The sequence below is a fragment of the Oncorhynchus mykiss genome, chromosome 28 (assembly GCF_057628025.1).
Source record: "Oncorhynchus mykiss isolate SJ-2025 chromosome 28, ASM5762802v1, whole genome shotgun sequence".
In the NCBI taxonomy this organism is placed as follows: domain Eukaryota; kingdom Metazoa; phylum Chordata; class Actinopteri; order Salmoniformes; family Salmonidae; genus Oncorhynchus; species Oncorhynchus mykiss.
In genome coordinates, this window is record NC_143049.1 from 16679963 (window position 1) to 16701928 (window position 21966).

The 21966-nt window shown below is 43.1% G+C and overlaps 2 protein-coding genes across 2 annotated transcripts; one reads left to right on the forward strand and one right to left on the reverse strand.

Moving 5' to 3' along the window:
- Window positions 1-226: 226 nt before the first annotated feature.
- On the forward strand, window positions 227-3291 carry LOC110508631 (insulin-like growth factor-binding protein 1). Its single transcript, XM_021589286.3, has 4 exons — window positions 227-846; window positions 1188-1327; window positions 1845-1973; window positions 2193-3291. The coding sequence occupies exons 1-4, from the start codon at window positions 498-500 to the stop codon at window positions 2316-2318; spliced, it is 744 nt and encodes a 247-aa protein (XP_021444961.1). The 5' UTR covers window positions 227-497; the 3' UTR covers window positions 2319-3291.
- Window positions 3292-4648: 1357 nt separating this feature from the next.
- LOC110508632 (insulin-like growth factor-binding protein 3) lies at window positions 4649-20341 on the reverse strand. Its single transcript, XM_021589287.3, has 4 exons — window positions 19849-20341; window positions 18146-18402; window positions 16242-16361; window positions 4649-9245 (listed from the first exon to the last, which is right to left on the reverse strand). Exons 1-4 carry the CDS (start codon window positions 20210-20212, stop codon window positions 9120-9122), a joined length of 867 nt encoding a protein of 288 aa, XP_021444962.3. The 5' UTR covers window positions 20213-20341; the 3' UTR covers window positions 4649-9119.
- Between the last annotated feature and the right edge of the window lie 1625 nt (window positions 20342-21966).

Below are 21966 nucleotides of genomic sequence, written 5' to 3' on the forward strand. Positions count from 1 at the left end.
TCTTAAATATATTCTTGCATCTTCATTATGATACCGGTCATAAGATAAGACCATGAATAACCGTCTTAGGGGTCAAAACACAGACACACACACACACAAATGTTTTCCAACATCACCTTGTACAATTACTGTACTCCTCGTCCCAGAGTAAATATTGACGACAGGGCAGGCAGGCAGCTCCAGTGAACCTCAGTTCAGATCTACGCACTCTACCAGAGGTCAAACCACCCATCCATCCACCCTCCAAGCCAATACAACTGCTGCTGCTGCTCTGTCCGTCCAAAATATTTAATATCTGGTTCAAACATTAACCTCCCTGAGGGTCAGAGTTCTGTATAAATACTGCAGCTCTTTTGTTTGGAGAATTCAGTGCAGAAGGATAGAAGGAGACCTAGAACTACCTATCTACAGTATATTGTGCTAGTCAAAAGAACTCGAAAACTAAGCAATAACTATACTTGAAGATTCTTCCTACACCTGAAGATTTCAGATTCAAGATGCTTGGATTATATGAGAAGTTGACCCTGCTGGCAGTGGTGTCATTGTCCCTCCTGGCCTCTCTGGCCCTGTCTTCCCCCATGGTGGGTCCAGAGCCTATCCGCTGTGCCCCCTGTACCCAGGAGAAACTGGATGAATGCCCGGCCATCTCCCCAGACTGTAAGCAGGTTCTAAGGGAGCCGGGATGTGGCTGCTGCTTAGCATGTGCCCTGGCGAAGGGGGCCTCCTGTGGGGTGTACACGGCCCACTGTGCTGAGGGGTTCAAATGCAGCCCTAGATCTGGAGACCCCAGACCTCTCTACTCTCTCACTAGGGGACAGGCTATCTGCATCGAGGACAAGGGACAAGGTAGACTCAGCTTTCTGTTTTTGTGTTTTAGTTTTGAAATAATTGATTCATTGATGAATTGATAAAAAAATATATAGATTTGTCATATGCTTCATAAACAACAGGTATAGACTAACAGTGAAAGGCTTACTTACGGGCCCTTCCCAACAATTCAGAGAGAAAAATAGAAAAATGATAGAAAGTTAATGACACAAGGAATGAATACACAATGAGTAAAGATAACTTCCTTCCTTCTTTCCATACAAAATCAACTTATTTTGACAACATACTACAAAACATATCATGTCAACTAATGCTAAAAATTCTATACTCACCCACTCATTTCTCTCTCTGATGCACAGAGGTAGTAGAATGGTTGGCAGACCTCAGCTCCCTGCCCTACCTCCTGGGACTTAACACCCCCTTTGACCCAAGAGATGAGGGGAATCAGGAGAGCATCAAGGCCAAGGTCAATGTTATCCGCAAGAACCTGGTGGAACAGGTACGCACAGTATTCAATCTGACTTTGTGTTAGAGTTAGGTAGCTCGGTCATCAGACTGTAATGGTGGAACATACCACTGGGGACTATTGTATCAAGCTTCTCAGAGTAGGAGTTTTGATCTAGGATCAGGTCTCCCCCTCTCCATGTAATATTATTGAATGTGATCTAAAAGGCTGAACTGATCCTAAATCAGATGCTTTATACGGCCCTGACTTACTTTCTTCTTCTTTACCTTTAGCTTAATGGAGCAAAGGGCCTCTAAAACCTGATTTACAGTTCAGGTCAATTTAGCTCCTAGCCACCAGAGGAAGCTGTTGCCATTTTAACAAAAACCACCAAGCCTCAGTAGGAAAGTGTTATTCTCTTGAGATTAAATTAGCTTTGAATTTAATCACGTGGTGATTTAATCTGTTTCAGTCAGATATAACTACTTATTTCATATGTATTCTGTGTCCATATTTCTGTGCGTATTATATGTGTTCGATGTTCATTGCCCTCTCTCTGTCCTACCGCTAGGGGCCCTGCCACATTGAGCTGCATGCAGCCCTCGACAGGATAGCCAGCTCTCAGCAGGAACTAGGAGAGAAGTTCACAACCTTCTACCTCCCCAACTGTGACAAACATGGCTTCCACAAGGCTAAGCAGGTAAGCAGCCCACGCGTCTTCTTCGGGAGCTGCCTCGATAGAAAGACGTTGGTGTGTTTAGCAAGAGCATTTGCTCGTTAGTGGTTGATAGTAGGACCAGGTGGTCGGATCACGAAGACTCTGGTTCCTAGTTGAGAGTTCAATCAAAAATAGCAATGTACTTAAGTTGATCCATGTCGTTTAACATCTTTCTCTCTCTTTTCCCCTCTTCTGTTTTAGTGTGAGTCGTCTCTGGTGGGACCCCCTGCCAGGTGTTGGTGTGTATCCTCCTGGAATGGGAAGAAGATCCCGGGGTCAAATGACCTACTAGGAGACTCAGAGTGTCAGCAGGAGCTCACTCACTAAAGCATGGACGCTCCGACATACATTTACAGTATGCATATAATCGGGCACATAACAACACACACTCACATACCCCTGCACATACGCAAGCACAGTCCCATGAATGCACACACACACACACACACACATACGCATGGACAGACGCGTATGGACATTATACTGTGTCATTTTCTACTCAGCTTAAACACTACTTAACACATACCTACACACGTCAACATCCACCAAATATACTGACTTTCTTTCTACAAATCCGTACAAAAACACTCTCATTCACATGAGCACACAACATAACATTTTATTTAAAAAAAAATAGAAATTACTCTTAATTTATTTACATGACGTATCACGCCTTATTTATTCAAAACGTGTATGTGCTTACTAGTATGAACCATTTGTAATTTTTAGATTATTTATATGTTTGTCTATTTTCTGATTGTAAATAGGGCAACAGTGTATACATTTGTGTTTCTGACTAAATAACTCCATCTCTGAAGACCACAGGTCTCCAGCTCTGCCAAACCCGGTCCAGGGTCTTCAGAATCTGTTTTTGATTCATTCAACCCAGTGGACTTATGTAAATGAAACAACACATCCACTCATTCAGTCGACATGTTGACAGTGTCGGAATGTATTCTCATTGATATTTCCTCAATGGGCATCGGGGAAATACTTAAAGTGCCACAAGTACGCATCTGTTGGCCAGGCACAAACATGTCACTGCTCATTCAAGCCACTGTTTAGTCTTTTATCTACCTCTACTGGTCTGTGCAGGTCTTCTGGTTTAGCAGGGGTTTGTTGTGACACTCGTCGGCGCACACACCGCCCTCCTCATGTAAAGTCATTGTTTTGTTTGTCTGAAATGACGTCTTATCTCTTTTTGTTTCATTTGATGCAATGACTAAATGTCTATTTATTATATGTCAAGCCGCTGTTCCTGACAGTGGGTCAGAAATAAACTCAGCAAAAAAAAAAGAAACGTCCTCTCACTGTCAACTGCGATTATTTTCAGCAAACTTAACATGTGTGAATACTTAACAAGACGCAACAACTGAGACATAAGCTGAACAAGTTCCACAGACATGTGACTAACAGAAAAAAGTAACAGTCAGTATCTGCTGTGGCCACCAGCTGCATTAAGTACTGCAGTGCATCTCCTCCTCACTGGATTTGCCAGTTCTTGCTGTGAGATGTTACCCCACTCTTCCACCAAGGCACCTGCAAGTTCCTGGACATTTCTGGGGGGGAATGGCCCTAGCCCTCACCCTCTGATCCAACAGGTCATGAGGGAGGAGGATGTCTTCCCTGTAATGCACAGCGTTGAGATTGCCTGCAATGACAACAAGCTTAATCTGATGATGCTGTGACACACCGCCCCAGACCATGACAGACCCTTCACCTCCAAATCGATCCCGCTCCAGAGTACAGGCCTCAGTGTAACGCTCATTCCTTCGACGATAAATGCGAACCCAATCATCACCCTTGGTGAGACAAAACTGCTACTTGTCAGTGAAGAGCACTTTTTGCCAGTCCTGTCTGGTCCAGCGACGGTGGGTTCCAGCCTCTCTCAGCCTATTGCGGACAGTCTGAGCCTGTAGCGCTGTCTTAGGCGTCTCACAGTACAGACATTGCAATTTATTGCCCTGGCATGCTCACGCAGATGAACAGGGACTCTGGGCATCTTTGTTTTGGTGTTTAGCAGAGTCAGTAGAAAGGCCTCATTAGTGTCCTATGTTTTCATAACTGTGACCTTAATTGCCTACCGTCTGTAAGCTGTTAGTGTCTTCACGACCGTTCCATAGGTGCATGTTCATGAATTGTTTATGGTTCATTGAACAAGCATGGAAAATAGTGTTTAAACCCTTTACAATGAAGATCTGTGAAGATATTTGGATTTTTACAAATTATCTTTGAAAGACAGGTTCCTGAAAAAGGGACCGTTTCTTATTTTTGCTGAGTTTATGTTTTGAGATATGCTGCGAATACTTTGTTTGCTTTTTTACAATGTCATTTTTTAAATACAATTTTACATGTATAGCCTCCCTTACGAAAAAGGATTGCAGTAAGTTTGCAGTGTGAGTGCAGTGCACTGCGGTCATTCTGCAATTGACTTCGTCCAAAATACCACAGCCGTCTGCAGTTACTGCACTTTTACAGCAGTTTTAAAACGGCAATCTTTTTTTTGTAAGGGCTATGATAGTTACTCTGTTGATATTCTGTGCTTTCATTAAACATGTTAAACTCAGTGGTCATTGTGTACATGTTTCGGTAACATAGGGCATGTAAGAAAACGGCAACTGTGGAGAGAGTTGAATGAAGACATCAATGCCAATAACTTCATAAAATTAAGTATTTATTTGAAGTGAGGAAATGTACAAAATCACTCTCCCCCATACCAGAGGTCCTTATATATCCCCTGGCTTTAACCTCAAGGCAAGGGGAACAGCTGTTTCGCAAACAAATGATTATAAAAAAAATTACAAGATAGTGTTCAAGATCCTGAGTTTAGAATAGTAACATATTACCTATAGTGTGCTACTATAGACCTGGTCAATAGTGGAACACTGCATACTGAATAGGGTAATAATTTTGACAGATCCCTTGTTTGAACCTAAAACACTTCCAGAGCTAGCAACATGCTAATATCTCCAACTTCCTCTAACAAAGACATTCACCCTCAACAGAATCTCTAGTGGCAAAATTGAGGGTTATCACCAAGTTAGTTTGTAAAAAAAAACTATTCGGAATCTCAGCTTCATTAATAACAATCATGGATATTTAGAAATCCAGACAGCACGCAAATATAAATCACATAGCAATAGAAGCTGGCGTCATCTTTAATGCATTTATTTGTATAGAGCATATTGGCCTTGAATCTAGACACAACTAAATGGTGAAAATGTATCTCTTGAAAACAGAAGAACAGGCTCAAAAACATGTGGGCACACGCATGCACACAGTACACACGCACACAATACACACGCACACACACAAATACACACGCACACAGTCGTGAAAGACTTTATCCCAGTAACCAGCTTATGCAAACTGACAGAGAGGAGGAAGAACGACCACACCATTGACTGTGGGGAATGTCCCTCCCCTCTCTCTGGTACATTGAAATCCAGCAGAAATACGTTCCACTGGTAGATGTGTAGGGAATGTACTTAGATAGTGTTCTAAACATTAGGAACACCTTCCTAATATTGAGTTGCACCACCTTTTGCCCTCCGAACAACCTCAATTCGTCAGGATATATGACTCTACAAGGTGTCGAAAGTGTTCCACAGGGATGCTGGCCCCTGTTGTCTCCAATGCTTCCTACAGCTGTGATAAGTCAGCTGGATGTCCTGTGGCTTTAAGACAATTCTTGACAGACAAGGAAACTGTTGAGCATGAAACTCCCATTCAGAACGGTGTGCCTGGCACCTACCACCATACCCCGTTCAAAGGCACTTAAATATTTTGTCTTGCCCATTCATCCTCTGAATAAACACACACACAATCCATGTGGCAAGAGGGTTGGCATTGACAAGATGGCGCCGGACAACAAGACTGACATTTTACAGATTCCTAACCAATTGGGTTTTTGTTCGTTTATTTGCATTGTTTGTAACTTGTTTTTTTACTTAATTGTACATAATGTTGCTGCTACCATCTCTTATTATCGAAAAGAAGAGTCCGACAAGCCCGATGTGAATGATATACTGCTTTCCTGGGAACAGGCCCAGATCCCCGACATTTGCGTGAAGAGAAGGCGGAGAAAAAGGGCCAGAGGGTGAGCTGCCTTCCGAGAATTCATAAGCGATCGAATAAACCCCCACTTCCTTCCATTCTGCTAGCAAATGTGCAATCTTTGGAAAATAAAATTGGCGACCTATGCGGAAAATTAAACAACCAACGGGACATTCAAAACTGTAATATCTTATGCTTCACGGAGACATTATCATGGCTATACGCTGTATCGACAGGATAGAACAGCGGCGTCTGGTAAGACAAGGGGCGGCGGACTATGAATTTTTGTAAATAACAGCTGGTGCACGATATCTAAGGAAGTCTCGAGGTATTGCTCGCCTGTGGTAGAGTATCTCATGATAAGCTGTAGACCCCACTATCTACCTAGAGAGTTTTCATCTGTATTTTTCGTAGCGGTCTACATACCACCACAGACTGATGCTGGCACTAAGACTGCACCAAATGAGAAGTATTTTGCCATAAGCAAACAGGAAATTTAATGCAGGGAAACTTAAATCCGTCTTACCAAATTTCTATCAGCATGTTAAATGTGCAACCAGAGGGAAAAATACTCTGGATCACCGTCACTCCACACACAGAGACACATACAAAGCTCTCCATCACCCTCCATTTGGCAAATCTGAACATAATTCTATACTCCTGATTCCTGTTTACAAGCAAAAATTCAAGCAGGAAGCACCAGTGACTTGATCTATAAAAAAGTGATCAGATGAAGCAGATGCTAAGCTACAGGACTGTTTTTCTAGTACAGACTGGAATATGTTCTGGGATTCCGTCGATGGCATTGAGGAGTACACCACATCAATAAGTGCATCGATGCCGTCGTCCCCACAGTGACCGTCGTCCCCACAGTGACTGTCGTCCCCACAGTGACTGACCGTACATACCACAACCAGAAGTCTTGGATTACAGGCAACATCCACACTGAGCTAAAGGCTAAAGCTGCCATTTTCAAGGAGCGGGACTCTAACCCGGAAGCTTATAAGAAATCCTGCTATGCCCTCCGACGAACCATCAAACAGGCAAAGCGTCAATACAGGACTAAGATCGAATCGTACTACACCGGCTCTGACAGTCGCCGGGTGTGGCAGGGCATGCAAACCATTACAGACTACAAAGGGAAGCACAGCCAAGAGCTGCCCAGTGACACAGCCTACACCAGACGAGCTGAACTACTTCTATGCTCACTTTGAGGCAAATAACACTAAACATGCATGAGAATACCAGCTGTTACGGAAGACATCCGGAAGGATGTGCGCTGTGTTAAGAAGCAGTGCGGCTTAGTTGGGTTGTGTTTCGGAGGACGCATGGCTTTCAACCTTCGTCTCTCCCGAGCCCGTACGGGAGTTGTAGCGATGAGACAAGATAGTAACTACTAAAAATTGGATACCACAAAATTGGGGAGAAAAGGGGGGAAAAAATTCAACATCAAAAAAAGATTCAGCATGGGTACTCAGATCCTCAAAAGGTTCTACAGCTGAACCATCGAGAGCATGGTTCAGCTGTAGAATCACTGGTTGAATCACTGCCTGCTCGGCCTCCAACCGCAAGGCTCTACAGAGGGTAGTGCGTATGGCCCTGCACATCACTGGGGCCAAGCTTCCTGCCATTCAGGACCCCTATACCAGGCGGTGTCAGAGAAAGGCCCTAAAAAGGGTCAAAGAGGCTTCTAAACAGGTTCTACCCCCTAGCCATGAGAATCCTGAATATCTAATAAAATGCCCACCCAGACTATTTTCATTGCCCCCCCCCCCCCCTTTTACATCCCTGCTACTCTCTGTTGTTATAATCTATGCATAGTCACTTTAATAACTCTACGTACATGTACATATTGCCTCACCTAAACCAGTCCCTGCACATAGACACTGTATAGACACATAGACACTGTACCGGTACCCCACTGTATATAGTGTCACTATCGCTATTTTACTGCTGCTCTTTTATTACTTGTTACTTTTATTTCTTATTCTTATTCATATTTGTTTTAAACTGTATTGTTGGTTAGGGCAAGTAAGTAAGCATTTCACTGCTCTATTCGGCGCATGTGACTAATACAATTTTATTTTATTTGTCTCAAGACTAAAAAAATCCTTCTTTAACCCATCTCCTCCCCTTCATCTACACTGATGGAAGTGGATTTATCAAGTGACATCAATAATGGCTCGTAGCTTTCACCTGGATTCACCTGGTCAGTCCACATCATGGAACGAGCAGGTGTTCCTAAAGTTTGGTACACAGTGTATATGAGTTGCAAAGGATAGGTGAGAACAACATCCAAGCTTTATAGTCAACTCCCTTAAAAGGTCCTGAGGAGAGGACAATGATCCTACAGAGAGATACCGAATGGACTAAAATCTGAGTTATGTACCCTCCGGCACAAAGTGGGAAAGCATTTTATGACATTGTACTGTGCCACAGGGTGGTCGCACACCAGCACCCCACAGCATACAGTTACACGGATAGACAAAGTATTGTATTGTACACACAGACACACGCAAACACACACATTTAAACAAATACATACAGTAACATATCAAACATACAGAACCACACACACATACAAATATAATCATATCATGCAGCCATACAAACACGCACACACATGGGTATAGTGCCACCTAGCTGTGCGTTGGTGTACGCCTCTCATTGAGGGTCGAGACAAGTATTTTATATGATCCTCTGTCGTCAAGTCGGTAATCATCAAAGCTAGCCCTGTGCTATGGAATGAATGATTACGTCTCATGTGTCCTTAGAGTTACATATACCAAGTCTGGTCTGCCCTTTCAGTCTATGGAGAATCCACCCACACCCTGTTTACAGTACATAGGAGCAGCACATAGCATAGGAGGAAGCAAGGAGTGTGATTGGATGTCTTCTTCTCAAGCCACTCCCCATGCTCTGCCCTCCATAAGGTCCCATGTGCCAAAGAGTCATCAATGCCAGCCAACACATGTCCAGGCCCAGCCATTTTGGAATAATTTTGGAATCCCGATATCCTCAGTTTCTCTGTGTATTTCTCTCTCTCTCTGGCTCTTTCTCGCTGCTCTTGTCTTATTGGCTCTCTGAGTTGTAGCACTGAGCTTCTCCTCTCTCCTTCCCGTCGAAACCTGGCAATGGCTGCCCATACTTATCGGCACACCAGCAAAACCCTCGCTTTCTGCCCTTGGATGGACGGCACTGTGTGAGAAAGTGAGACATACAGGGAAAGAGCATATTAGAAAAAGATTTAGACTATTAAATAGACACCGGAGATCATCTCCAGGTATTCCCAATGCCGTCGGGGGGAACGCCAAATAAAAATGTTATCCACATTTTTTAAACTTTTTTTTTTTTAGATACCAAAGAATCTTCACATTTTTTAACAGTCCATTTAGTAAGGCCCGCGTCCATCGAGACACATACCAGCTGTACTGGTAGTACTGCATCTGCACCTGACGACGACACAAGTTTTTCTGCTTCCACGAGCATGTCCAAAGTTAGCATAAGTAATTCTACATTTGTTGTTATCCCAGCTAGCATTGGACACTGACAGTTGTGAAGATCTACTGCCCCGAACATCAGACAGGGGCATTGGGCCATCGAAGAGGTGCAAATATAATGAGAACTACATTGATTTGGGGTTCACTTATATTGGGAGTAGTGCCTTTCCGCAGCCACAGTGTGTTATATGTGCAAAAGTACTATCTCACAACTCGATGAAACCTTCACTCTTGCGCAGACATTTAGAAACATAACATGGCAATTTGAAAAATAAACCACAGGAGTTTTTGAGTAAGACGTGTATAAAAGCAACAGATACCACTAATAAGAAAGGGCTAGAAGAATCATATATGGTGAGCTACCGAGTGGCTAGGACAGGCAAGCCCCATACTATTGTGGAGGACTTAATTCTTCCTGCTTCCGTGGATATGGCTGGGACAATGCTGGGGGAAAAGGCTAAAAAAAAAAAACTATACAGACAATACCTTCATCAAACAACACTGTTTCACGACACATCAGTGACATGGCAGGAGATGTTATACGCTTCGCATGCAAGCCAATTCATTCTATGCATTACAGCTGGATGAGTCAACAGACTCATGGGCCTGGCACAGCTCCTGGTATATGTCAATTACGTTTATGGGGGGTCAATTAAGGAAGACATCCTCTTCTGCAATCCACTGGAAAACAGGAAAACAGGAGAGGATATTTTTAAAGAATGGACAGCTTTGTGACATCAAATGGACTTTGGTGGTCAAGGTGTGTTGGTATCTGTACTGATGGCGCAAAAGCCATGACAGGGAGACATAGTGGAGTGGTAACGCGCATGCAAGCAGTTGCTCTTGATGCCACTTGGGTACACTGCAGCATCCACCGAGAGGCTCTTGCTGCCAAGGGAATGACTGACAGCTTGAAAGACGTTTTTTGTCACGACAGTGAAAATGTTTAACCTTGTTAAAGCAAGATCCCTGAACTCTCGTGTATTGTCTGCACTATGCAATGATATGGGCAGCGACCATGTAACGCTTTTACAACATACAGAAATGCGCTGGTTATCAAGTGGCAAAGTATTGACATGTTTTTTTAAATTGAGAGACAAGCTTAAAGCTTTCATTATTGACCATCATTTTCACTTGTCTAACTGCTGCTTGCATGATGACGAGGTTCTCACACGACTGGCCTGTCTGGGTGATGTTTTTTCTCGCCTGAATGATCTGAACATAGGATTACAGGAACTCTCAAAATTAAGGTTAGGATTAAGAAGTTGGAGCTCTTCTCTGTCTGTGTTAACAAGGAAAACACACAGATCTTTCCATCATTGTGTGATTTATTGTGTGCAAATGAACGCAAACGTACGGACAATGCCAAATGTGATATAGCAAAGCACCTGAGTGAGTTGTTTGCACAATTACGCAGGTACTTTCCTGAAATGGATGACACAAACAACTGGATTCATTATCCCTTTCATGCCCTGCCTCCAGTCCATTTACCGATATGTGTACAAGAGAGCCTCATCGAAATTGCAACAAGCGGTTCTGTGAAAATTTAATCAGAAGCCACTGACAGATTTCTGGATTGGGCTGCGCTCAGAGTATCCTGCCTTGGCAAATCACGCTGTTAAGACGGATGCCCTTTGCAACCACATACCTATGTGAGGGTGGATTCTCACCCCTCACTAGCATGAAATCTAAATACAGGCACAGATTGTGTGGAAAATGATTTAAGACTGAGACTCTCTCAAATACAACCCAACATTGCAGAGTTATGAGCATCCTTTCAAGCACACCCTTCTCATTAACCTGTTTTGAGTTATTCAATACTTTCAATTAACAAATAAGGTTTTATATGTAAGATGGTTAAAAAATAGCAAAATTATTGATTATTATTATATTATTATTTGTGCCCTGGTCCTATAAAAGCTCTTTGTCACTTCCCACGAGCCGGGTTGTGACAAACTCACACTCATTCTTATGTTTAATAAATGTATTGTATTGTGTGTGTGGCTGGCTTACAATGATGGCAAAAAAAAAACATTTGGGAGCACGCTGACCATGGTGCTAGAAGGGGTACGCAGTTGGAGGTTGAATGTTTGACGGGGTGATGGACTATAAAAAGTTTGGGAACCACTGATCTAGCACAATGGCAATAAAAAAGGACGCAAGGAAGTAGGACAATAAATGGTTAAGGACATTAACGTCCATTTTGTGCTGAGGAACGGAGGAGACTTGGCCATGGGACGCACGCTGGTGGTATTTTCAGCTGCTTTTAAGGTCTACCTCCAGTTCCACACACATATAGAGAGCTTTAAGGTAAACAGAAACCTGGTCAAATATTTGCTTAGGCCCGTTTGTGAACAACTGAGACCCAAGATCTATTTTCAGTGAGCCGGTGGCCAGTACAAGTCATCTGTTGCTGATTATACCCCACAGCTCCAAATTATGGGTACTACACATAACTTACAGAGTCTCTGGAGCAACACAAGTGCTGTTATTTTACTGCCAATTTTACTGAAGGTCAGAGTCCTCTCTAGTAAAACATGCAGGAATTCATTTGAAAGAAAGGAGAACAAACAGCATCACTCTGTAAAAGAGTAGATCAGAATGGAAGTCAACCCTTTCTCTGCTTGATATTAAATTTGTCTTGGTATCTGACCCCAGAGTCCATAAAATAATCTCAACCCTGTAAAAGTGATAGGGTACAGTAAAGTGTATGTATTGGACTGTTTAGTCAAAAAATGACTATCATATCTACAGCATCTTAAACCTAATATTGAACCCCGTTATCGTTTAATTTCTCATATCTTAACAAATTATGTTTTATGATAATTTAATCTATACAAACCATCGAGTAATATCATTTTAGTCAACTCCACATGCTGAGAGGTGGGGTCATATTTTTTATGGGTACTACAGGGCGGGAGGTAGCCTAGGGCTTCGAGCGTTTAGAGCAGACTAGTAACCGAAAGGTTGCAAGATCGAATCCCTGAGCTGACAAGGTAAAAATCTGTTGCTCTGCCACCGAACAAGACAGTTAACCAACTGTTGCTAGGCCGGCATTGAAAATAAGAATTTGTTCTTAACTGACTTGCCTAGTTAAATAAAGGTAAAAAATATATATATTTTCGAGGCAGAGTAATTCAAAAGATGGGCTTGGAGTCAAAGAATAACTCCACTAAACAGTAGCTTGGAATCTAATAAAAGTAATAAGAAGAAGACAAAATCCAGAAAAAAATGCATTTAAAAGCTGCTTTAATCATAATCACTTTGCCATTTCCGTCATCTAACTTCAAAGGCTGCACGTAAACTCAAATCCAACTTTATTAAGTTGTTTAAGTGTTGACCTTACCGTGAAACGCTTACTTTATAAGCCCTTAAACAACACTGCAGTTCAAGGAGAGTTAAGAAAATATTTACCAAATAAACTAAGCAAAAAATATTATAAAGTAAGACAATAAAATAACAATAACGAGGCTATATACAGGGGGTACCGGTAGCGAGTCAATTTGCAGGGATACAGGTTAGTCAAGGTAATTTGTACATGTAGGTAGGGGTGAAGGGACTATACATAGATAATAAATAGTGAATAGCAGCAGAGTACAAAACAAATGGAGGAGGGGCGTGCGGTCAATGTAAATAGACCGGTGGCCATTTGATTAATTGTTCATCAGTCATATGGCGTGGGGGTAGAAGCAGTTAAGGAGCCTTTTGGTCTTAGACTTGGCGCTCCGGTACCGCTTGTCATGCGGTAGCAGAGAAAACAGTCTATGACTTGGCCTATTATATAGGTCCTGGATGGCAGGAGGCTTCTCCTCAGTGATGTACCCTCGTTACGGTCAGATGCCAAGCAGTTGCCATACCAGGCGGTGATGCTCTCGATGGTGCAGCTGAATAACTTTTTGCGGATCTGGGGACCCATGCCAAATCTTTTCAGTCTCCTGAGGGGGAAAAGGTGTTGTCGGGCCCTCTTCACGACTGTCTTGGTGAGTTTGGACCATGATAGTTCATTGGTGATGTGGACACCAAGGAACTTGAAACTCTCAACCAGCTCCACTACAGCCCAGTCAATGTTACTGGGGGCCTGTTCGGCCTGCCTTTTCCTGTAGTCTACGATCAGTTACTTTCTCTTGCTCACATTGAGGAAGCCTTACCACACTGCCAAGTCTTTGACCTCCTCCCTATAGGCTGTCTCATCATTGTCGGTGATTAGGCCACTGTTGTGTCGTCAGCAAACTTAATTATGGTGTTGGAGTCGTGTTTGTCCACACAGCGTGGGTGAACAGGGAGTACAAGAGGGGACTAAGTACACACCTCTGAGGGGCCCCAGTGTTGAGGATCAGCATGGCAGACCTACCCTTACCACTTGGGGGTGGCCCGTCAGGGAGTCCAGGATCCAGTTGCAGAGGGAGGTGTTTAGTCCCAGGATCCTTAGCTTTGTGATTTTTTAAAATGTTTACCTTTATTTAACTAGGCTAGTCAGAGATTCGTTAGACACCGCTCGCGTGACTTGACCGGGTGTCCACGTGAGGATTACCGACCGCAGCGTGCACTTTCCCCTCTGTTGCGCCGACGATTCATCGGCTGTGGTCCTGATACGAATTCCTGGTGCCAAAGCGAAGGAACTCAATGAAGGGCGGGATTAACTATGACTCTCTTAAGAACAAAATCTTATTTTCAATGACGGCTTAGGAACAGTGGGTTAACTGCCTTGTTCAGTGGCAGAACGACAGATTTTTACCTTGTAAGCTCGGGGACTCAATCTTGCAACCTTTCGGTTACTAGTCCAACGCTCTAACCACTAGGCTACTTGCCGCCCCAGTGATGAGCTTCATGGGCACTATGGTGTTGAGCACTGAGCTGTAGTCAATGAACAGCATTCTGGTGTTCCTTTTGTACAGGTGGGAAAGGGCAGTGTGTCGTGCGATTCTGATTGCGTCATCTGTGGATCTGTTGGGGCGGTATGCGAATTGGAGTGGGTCTAGGATATCCGGGAGGATGCTGTTGATGTGAGCCAGGACCAGCCTTTCAAGGCTCTTCATGGCTACAGACGTGAGTGCAACGGGGCGGTAATCATTTAGGCAGGTTACCTTCACTTCCTTGGGCACAGGGACTATGGTGGTCTGCTTGAAACATGTAGGTATTACAGACTCGGTCAGGAAAAAAAATTGACGGCTACGAATAATATAGTTGAGAACTCTCTTGGTAGATATTGTGGTCTACAGCTTATCATAAGGTGCTCTACCTCAGGTGAGCAATACCTCGATACTTCTTTAATATTAGACATTGCACACCAGCTGTTATTGACAAATAGACACTCGTCTTACCAGACGTAGCGTCTCTGTTCTGCCGTTCAGCCACGACTTGGGGAAACGTAATGTATTACAGTTTTTAATGTCTCGTTGGTAGAAAAATCTTGATCCTAGGTTATTGATTTTATTTTCCAATGATTGCACGTTGGCCAATAGAAAGGATGGCAGTGGGAGATTACTTGCTAGCCTACGAATTCTCAGAAGGCAGCCCAACCGCAGCCCCCCCTTTTTCTCCATCTTTTCTTTATGCAAATGACGGGATTTGAGTCTGTTCCCGGGAAAGCAATATACCCTTCGCCTAGGACTCGTTAAAGGATAAAGCTTCTTCCAGTTCGAGGTGAGTAATCGCAGTTCTGATGTCGTGAAGTTCTTTTCCATCATAAGGGACGGTAGCAGCAACATTATGCACAAAATGAGTTCAAAAATAAGTTACTTAATCCTTCAAACTATGTATACATTTATAGTTGATAAGAAATGTTGGGTCTGAGACTCATGGGAATGTCTGCCACTCACTCCCTGCCTGCCATCTCTGAGGAAACACATACGTACATTTTAAATAAACAAAGACAATGAGTCTGCCATTTTGGTAAAGCTGGTTACGAGATGACTGTCAAATGGAGGCACATCCTTTAGGTATGAGACTCAGTGCCGTGGTGTGTAATATAAATGTTGCTTTGCTTTTGGTGGGTGCCATGATGGCGCTGGTGGACTAAGTGCCTCCATATGAACGCGTCAGGGACACTCGTTTATTATAAACAGATTGTGGGCGGACCAGGACCACGCAAATGTGGGAAATGGCTGAAGCTTCTATTTTCTGCACTGCTTTCTCAAAAGTCTGACAATTATGGGGAGCGAGCGACGGGTAGTGGCGGGTGGCGGCGGCCACCTTGACGTCTGTCTCCCTGGGAGGGTTCGCGTTAAATGGCCGTCTTTCGAGCCGTGCAGGGCGCTTGCTGTGGTTTAGGGGTCTGTGGTTCCAGGTCTACAGCGCCAACCATCTGTCTCTATGGTATACCCCAACTGGTGTGGCTGAGCAGTGATGAGACTCTAATAACTAGTGAAAGACGACTGCAGCAGTGCTAGAGGAATGGATCCACTCCAGATATGAATATTGTATGCATGATGAGTCAGTCACTGATTTTGGAGTCTTCATTGATGAAGAAAGACTAAGTGGCAAGATGATCAGAAATTATAGTAGTTGCAATGTTCTAATGGGGGTGATTGTCCTGGCTTTTGTAACACTGTTAAAATAGGTGGGGTCTGGTATCTGGGCTGGTCTTCCTTGGTGAAAGCATGATTGTAACACATTTAGTAATGCAAAGTAGCCTGGGGTGGCTGACTCATAAAATTGCAGTTTTTCCTACAGTGTGTTTGTATGATTTCCATACCTGTTTTTTCTTGTAGAAGCCCTTCTTGTCACAGTTTGGGATGCGGAAGCCTCTGGGGTTGAGGATGTCTGTGATCTTCAGTCCATTGAGGATACTCTCCATCTCCCTACGACAGGGACCCTAAACACACAAGACGACACAAGCCCAGACTATAATGACCCATATTACTCCTTCCAGAGCACTCTGCCCACTACAGCTCAGATAATTATGTCATTATGTCAGATAATTATAGAGCCATTACTGCATGTAACTCCGCTCCATCTCATATTGCTCAAGTGAACAGTAAACCTGGTTTCAGAAAACAGATAAAGCAACACCTCACGGCACAACGCCTCTCCCCTACTTGACCTAGATAGTTTGTGTGTATGTATTAATATGTAGGCTACTTGTGCCTTTTGTAAAAAAAATACATTTATGTAGTTCTGTCCTTGAGCTATTTTCTATTGATCTTCTGTATTATGTCATGTTCTGTGTGGACCCCAGGAAGAGTAGCTGCTGTTTTTGCAACAGCTAATGGGAATCCTAATAAAATACCAAAAGTAGTTATCTAATGGCGTTACTCTATCCAATTCAAACAGTGTGCTAACACAAACCCCAACAGTGCAGTGTGCTTACTTGGTACTGTAATTCAATCAAAATGCTCTAGGAACATAGACAGGGATGCGATCATTGGTACAAGGCAACACCAAGCTCCATCTGTAGCCTACAGCACTACCCTTCAGTAGTACACAAACACTGGTGGTACTAGGGATACGAAAAAAAGAGGCAACTAATAGGAAATGAATTCATCTGACCACCTTGCGAGGGCTTACGCTTTGCTGTAAGCCGCTTAAAAACTCTAATACTTTACACAAAGGGATAGGCCAGGGGATAACCGCGCAATCAAAGAGGCCCTAGAAAGGAGCCCGACAGATCTTGTCCTCAAGTCCAGCTCCAGTCGCTGATCAAAGCAAGGCAAAGCAAAGCTCATTCCTCGTGCTGCACTTGTTCTCCTGCCGCCGAGTCAAAGGCAGAATCAAAAATAGAAAGAGGAGGGAGGGTCCAAACAGGCACACGCAGAGGCCCAATCCATCATCAGCTTGTTCTGAGGCTCGGCGCTCCCCTCCAGCCCGCCAATGCTCCCCTCCGTGCCCCCGGGCGGCACGCGGATGCCTTGCGGTGAAACAGCCTGACTCGAAGTCAGCTGCAGAGGCAGAGCTACCATGTCCAAATTTGCGCCACGCCAATCTCCCGCCACCACCAATGCGCCACCGCCAGCAGTTAGCAACCAGAACCAGAACATTTCATCACCTGCAGACGGATGGAGAAAAACACCAAAACACTGAGGAGAGGGGGAAGAAAGAAAGAGAAAGGATGAGGAAGGGGGAGAAAAACACCAAAACACAGAGGAGAGGGGGAAGAAAGAGAGAGAAAGGATGAGGAAGGGGGAGAAAAACACCAAAACACTGAGGAGAGGGGGAAGAAAGAGAGAGAAAGGATGAGGAAGGGGGAGAAAAACACCAAAACACTGAGGAGAGGGGGAAGAAAGAGAGAGAAAGGATGAGGAAGGGGGAGAAAAACACCAAAACACAGAGGAGAGGGGGAAGAAAGAGAGAGAAAGGATGAGGAAGGGGGAGAAAAACACCAAAACACAGAGGAGAGGGGGAAGAAAGAGAGAGAAAGGATGAGGAAGGGGGAGAAAAACACCAACACACAGAGGAGAGGGGGAAGAAAGAGAGAGAAAGGATGAGGAAGGGGGAGAAAAACACCAAAACACTGAGGAGAGGGGGAAGAAAGAGAGAGAAAGGATGAGGAAGGGGGAGCAAATGAGGATGAAAACACAACACAGAGCAAAGAAGGAATAGGAGGAGAACATTCCCTAACAGACTGTTCCTAGAAAGGAAAACAGTGGACCTGGCACTTACATACTCTGGGTCCTGCTTGGATTCCAGGGAAAAGTTATGTTGGTCTGTGCTGAGAGCTCCAGGGCCTTGCTCCATCTTGTAACTCTGGGCCCTCTTCAGCTGCTCCCTGCGGATGACCTCTGCCTTGACGGGGTGGAGGAGAGGGGGGTGATGGGGGATTCTGGGGGAGCCTACAGGAGGTCTGCTGGTGCTGAAGGAGGCTTGGAGCACTGGGGCGGTGGTGTTTCGCTCCCCCTCCTGAATACCACCATCATTTTCTGCCAAAAACAGAGAGGGGGGATTGTTTTGTTTGTGAGTTTATGTTGTGGCACATTTGGAAGTATTCCCAATACTTAATCATTTTTCATTCAAATGTTTGTATTTTGTTTAGCCCACCAAGGGCTAAAGAAAACATACAGTAAATTATTCATATATAATAATTATTTGTGTGGATGGATCACAAGAATCATGTGAATGGTCTAGATGTGCTGGTTCAGATGTTTTTTTGACAATCCCTTGATGTTCATCCAAGCTAATAATATACTGAACAAAAATATAAACACAAACGCAACAATTTCAAAGATTTTACTGAGTTACAGGAAATCAGTCAATTGAAATAAATTCATTAGGCCCAAATCAATGGATTAAACATGACTGGGAATACAGATATGCATTTGTAGTTCACAGATACCTTAAGAAAATATATGTATAAAAAATGAAAACAGCCTCACAATGGGCCTCATGACCTCGTGACAGTATTTCTGTGCATTCAAATTGCCATCGATAAAATGAACTTGTTTTTGTTGTCCGTAGTTTATGCCTGCCCATACCATAACCCCACCACCATCACGGGGAGGCGGCTTATGGTAGAGAAATGAACATTCAATTCTCTGGCAACAGCTCTGGTGGACATTCCTACAGCCAGCATACCACTTGCAGCCTTCCTCAAACCTTGAGACATCTGTGGCATTGTGTTGTGTGATAAAACTGCACATTTTAGAGTGGCCTTTTAGGTGGATGGATTATCTTGGAAAAGGAGACATGCTCACTAACAGGGACGTAACAAGTTTGTGCACAACATTTGAGAGAGATAAGCTTTTTGTGAATATGGAACATTTCTGTTATCTTTTATTTCAACTCATGAAACATGGGACCAACACATTACATGTTGCATTTATAATTTTGTTCAGTGTAGTTGCACATTAATTACTGATGAAGAAAGGAGGGTAGAGAGGAGAGTTTGATATCGTTTAAAGATTACAAAATTGAAAAGCAGTTTTGATTTACAATTAGAAACCACAATATAGATGGTTGAAATAAATATTCATATCTGTCAAATAAGACTCATCCCATCAATAATCTCCACGAAACCCTTGTGTCACAGTTTTACAATTCCACAAAGTGACAATTATAATAGCATAAACAGCAGTGATACAGTTACATTACAAGGTCAATATCAGCCAGATAATGGGTTACACAGTATAATTGTTTGCCAATCCAATTGTGTAAATATTGGACATATTTCGCGCAGACTGGCGTTATCCTTCCCGGATAGCTCAAGGTGATAAATTATATTTTAGGCTGCTTTACATCAAGATGTTTCAGATGACAAGCAAAACAATTATCGATCTTTTTACAGCTCACGTCATCATAATAATGTAATAATCAGTTGGCAAAGCATTCTAAAAAAACTTTCCAAACTGCGTCATCATCTTGGCATTTACCTTGTCTCTCATTGATTAAAGTGGCAACAGGTCTTTTAATGGTCGCGTTTGCACACTGCCCTCGTCCTTCCAGCAGAGCTTGGAGAGGTTTCGTCTCGCCGGGTTGGTGCTGGCATGTCATTCCGGAGCCACATCTCCCCGTGTACACTCCACACGGCTTTCCAAAGGCCAGCGCGCAAGTCGTGCAGCACCCGCAGCCCGGTTCGCGAACTCTCTCCGCGCAGTCCTTGGGCAACGGCTTGCACAGTATCCGGGCTCCAGCATCACATGGTTCGCACCGGATAACCGGTCCTACTGCGACTGATCTCCGCATAATCGATGCCAGAACAACTGTCATCCAAAGTCTGCGAAAACATGTCTCCATGGTGATGATATCAGAAGGGTCTTGGTGCGTATTGTCCTGAATTTAACTTTGCATTTCATACAAATGAAGCCCCTTTGGATTTATCGTCTCAATATATACAGCCATCCACTGCAAAGTCACACCCCCTCTGAGTTGCCTAAGTGAGGGATTGGAGGGATTACTTTAATTTCCACTCTGATATTTTCTGAAAAAACTTCCTTAAAAGTTGTTTGTGTGCAAATAATTAATCAAATAAGCAATCTAAATAGGAAACAATCCACCTGATAAAAACACAACAACACAGAGTTACACATAAACAAATGTACAGTCAATAACACAAAATAAAAATAGAAAAATCTATGTACAGTGTGTGCAAATGTAGAAGAGTAGGGAGGTGATTGAATGACTAATTATTCTCAAACAGATTGTTTCGGATTTTCTCTTTAAGTATGCCACCACAATAACTTTATTTTACTTTCATGAAATCTTTTCAAACTTAAATTGGATGAACATAACAAAATATAAGATGTTTGATGCTGTTCTAAGGGCTCTTGAATTCAGTCAGGGTATTTTATGTGAACTTCATAGAATACCAGTTTTAACAAGAATAAAAAACCTTATGCCAAGGAAATTGCTAGAACACTTGCCTGAAAGACAAATAAAAAGTGGCTAAATCAACCTCATTGGAAGAGGATTAACTCCTAATAACAAAAAAAATGTAAATACATATTTAGCTTCCAGTTAATGTTTATACCAAGTGGAGAGTCTGCTGTTTCAGATGCAGTTGGAACTGAGTTGATAGCCCAAAGCATTCCAAAGTTAGAGATAAAAATCTGATTCAGTTGGGCACTTCAATTCCATGTCTATTTCATGTTGGTTCAGCATGATTTCATTGTAATGTTGTGGAAACAAAGTTGATTCAACCAGTGTGTGGCCAGTGGGATGGCACCTGTGCCCCCAAATGTTTGGATATGCTAGTAAATTTACCAGGTTGTTAGTTTCTTTAGGCCACTCGGAAACAACTGTACAGAGAAGCCTTTTTATTACAACAATTATTATCTAGGATATGTTTCTCATAGCAACACAGCAATATATTTGATATGCTACCAAATTGCTGTTGTTTTTATTGCAACTACAATAACAATATTACACATCAATAAAGGGCACTTTAAAACCCTGATCGGTGACCAACTTAATAATTTGGGGGGTGTTCATTTTTGTCCTATATCACACATGCACAAGTGTGTATTCGTTGGAAATAAGTGGACAAAGTCCCAACATTTCTTCAATTTTTGCAATGTGTGACAGTGGCTACTGGAACAAAAAAGAGGACTTCAGACTGTGCTAAGTAGTGCACAATGGCCATGGCAGGTGCCACCCTTTTTAACGGCACGTTCAACATGTAAGTGTGCACCAATGTTTCATAATGCACTTGTCATGCATCAATGGTAGGGCCAAAAATAGATGCTTTTGACCAAGTTTTCAGGCTCGGTGTCTGTGTGTCCAGGAAGAGTACAATGACAAAATAGATTGGCGAGTCATGGGATGAGAAAGGTCTCCAGTGGAAAGAGAGATAGGGAGTGAGTCCAGCTCCAGACTGCAGGGAATGTGGCTTGTCCTGACAACACAACGCAGCGATGATCGAATGGTATGTATATAGCTATTGAAATGTGTTGATGGTTTATGTTCATTCTACATACAACAATTTGAACAACAATACAAAAATAACAATAACAACAATGATACGTGGCTGTACACTGAGTGTACAAAACGTT

Coding starts and splice junctions, on each gene's coding strand:
- LOC110508631 (XM_021589286.3), top strand. CDS start 498: ATGCTTGGATTATATGAGAAGTTGACCCTGCTGGCAGTGGTGTCATTG. Junction 847..1,187: donor CATCGAGGACAAGGGACAAG/GTAGACTCAGCT, acceptor TCTGATGCACAG/AGGTAGTAGAATGGTTGGCA. Junction 1,974..2,192: donor GCTTCCACAAGGCTAAGCAG/GTAAGCAGCCCA, acceptor CTTCTGTTTTAG/TGTGAGTCGTCTCTGGTGGG.
- LOC110508632 (XM_021589287.3), bottom strand. CDS start 20,212: ATGGAGACATGTTTTCGCAGACTTTGGATGACAGTTGTTCTGGCATCG. Junction 18,403..19,848: donor TTTAATCAATGAGAGACAAG/GTAAATGCCAAG, acceptor TGTTTTTGGCAG/AAAATGATGGTGGTATTCAG. Junction 16,362..18,145: donor CCAAGCAGGACCCAGAGTAT/GTAAGTGCCAGG, acceptor TTGTGTGTTTAG/GGTCCCTGTCGTAGGGAGAT.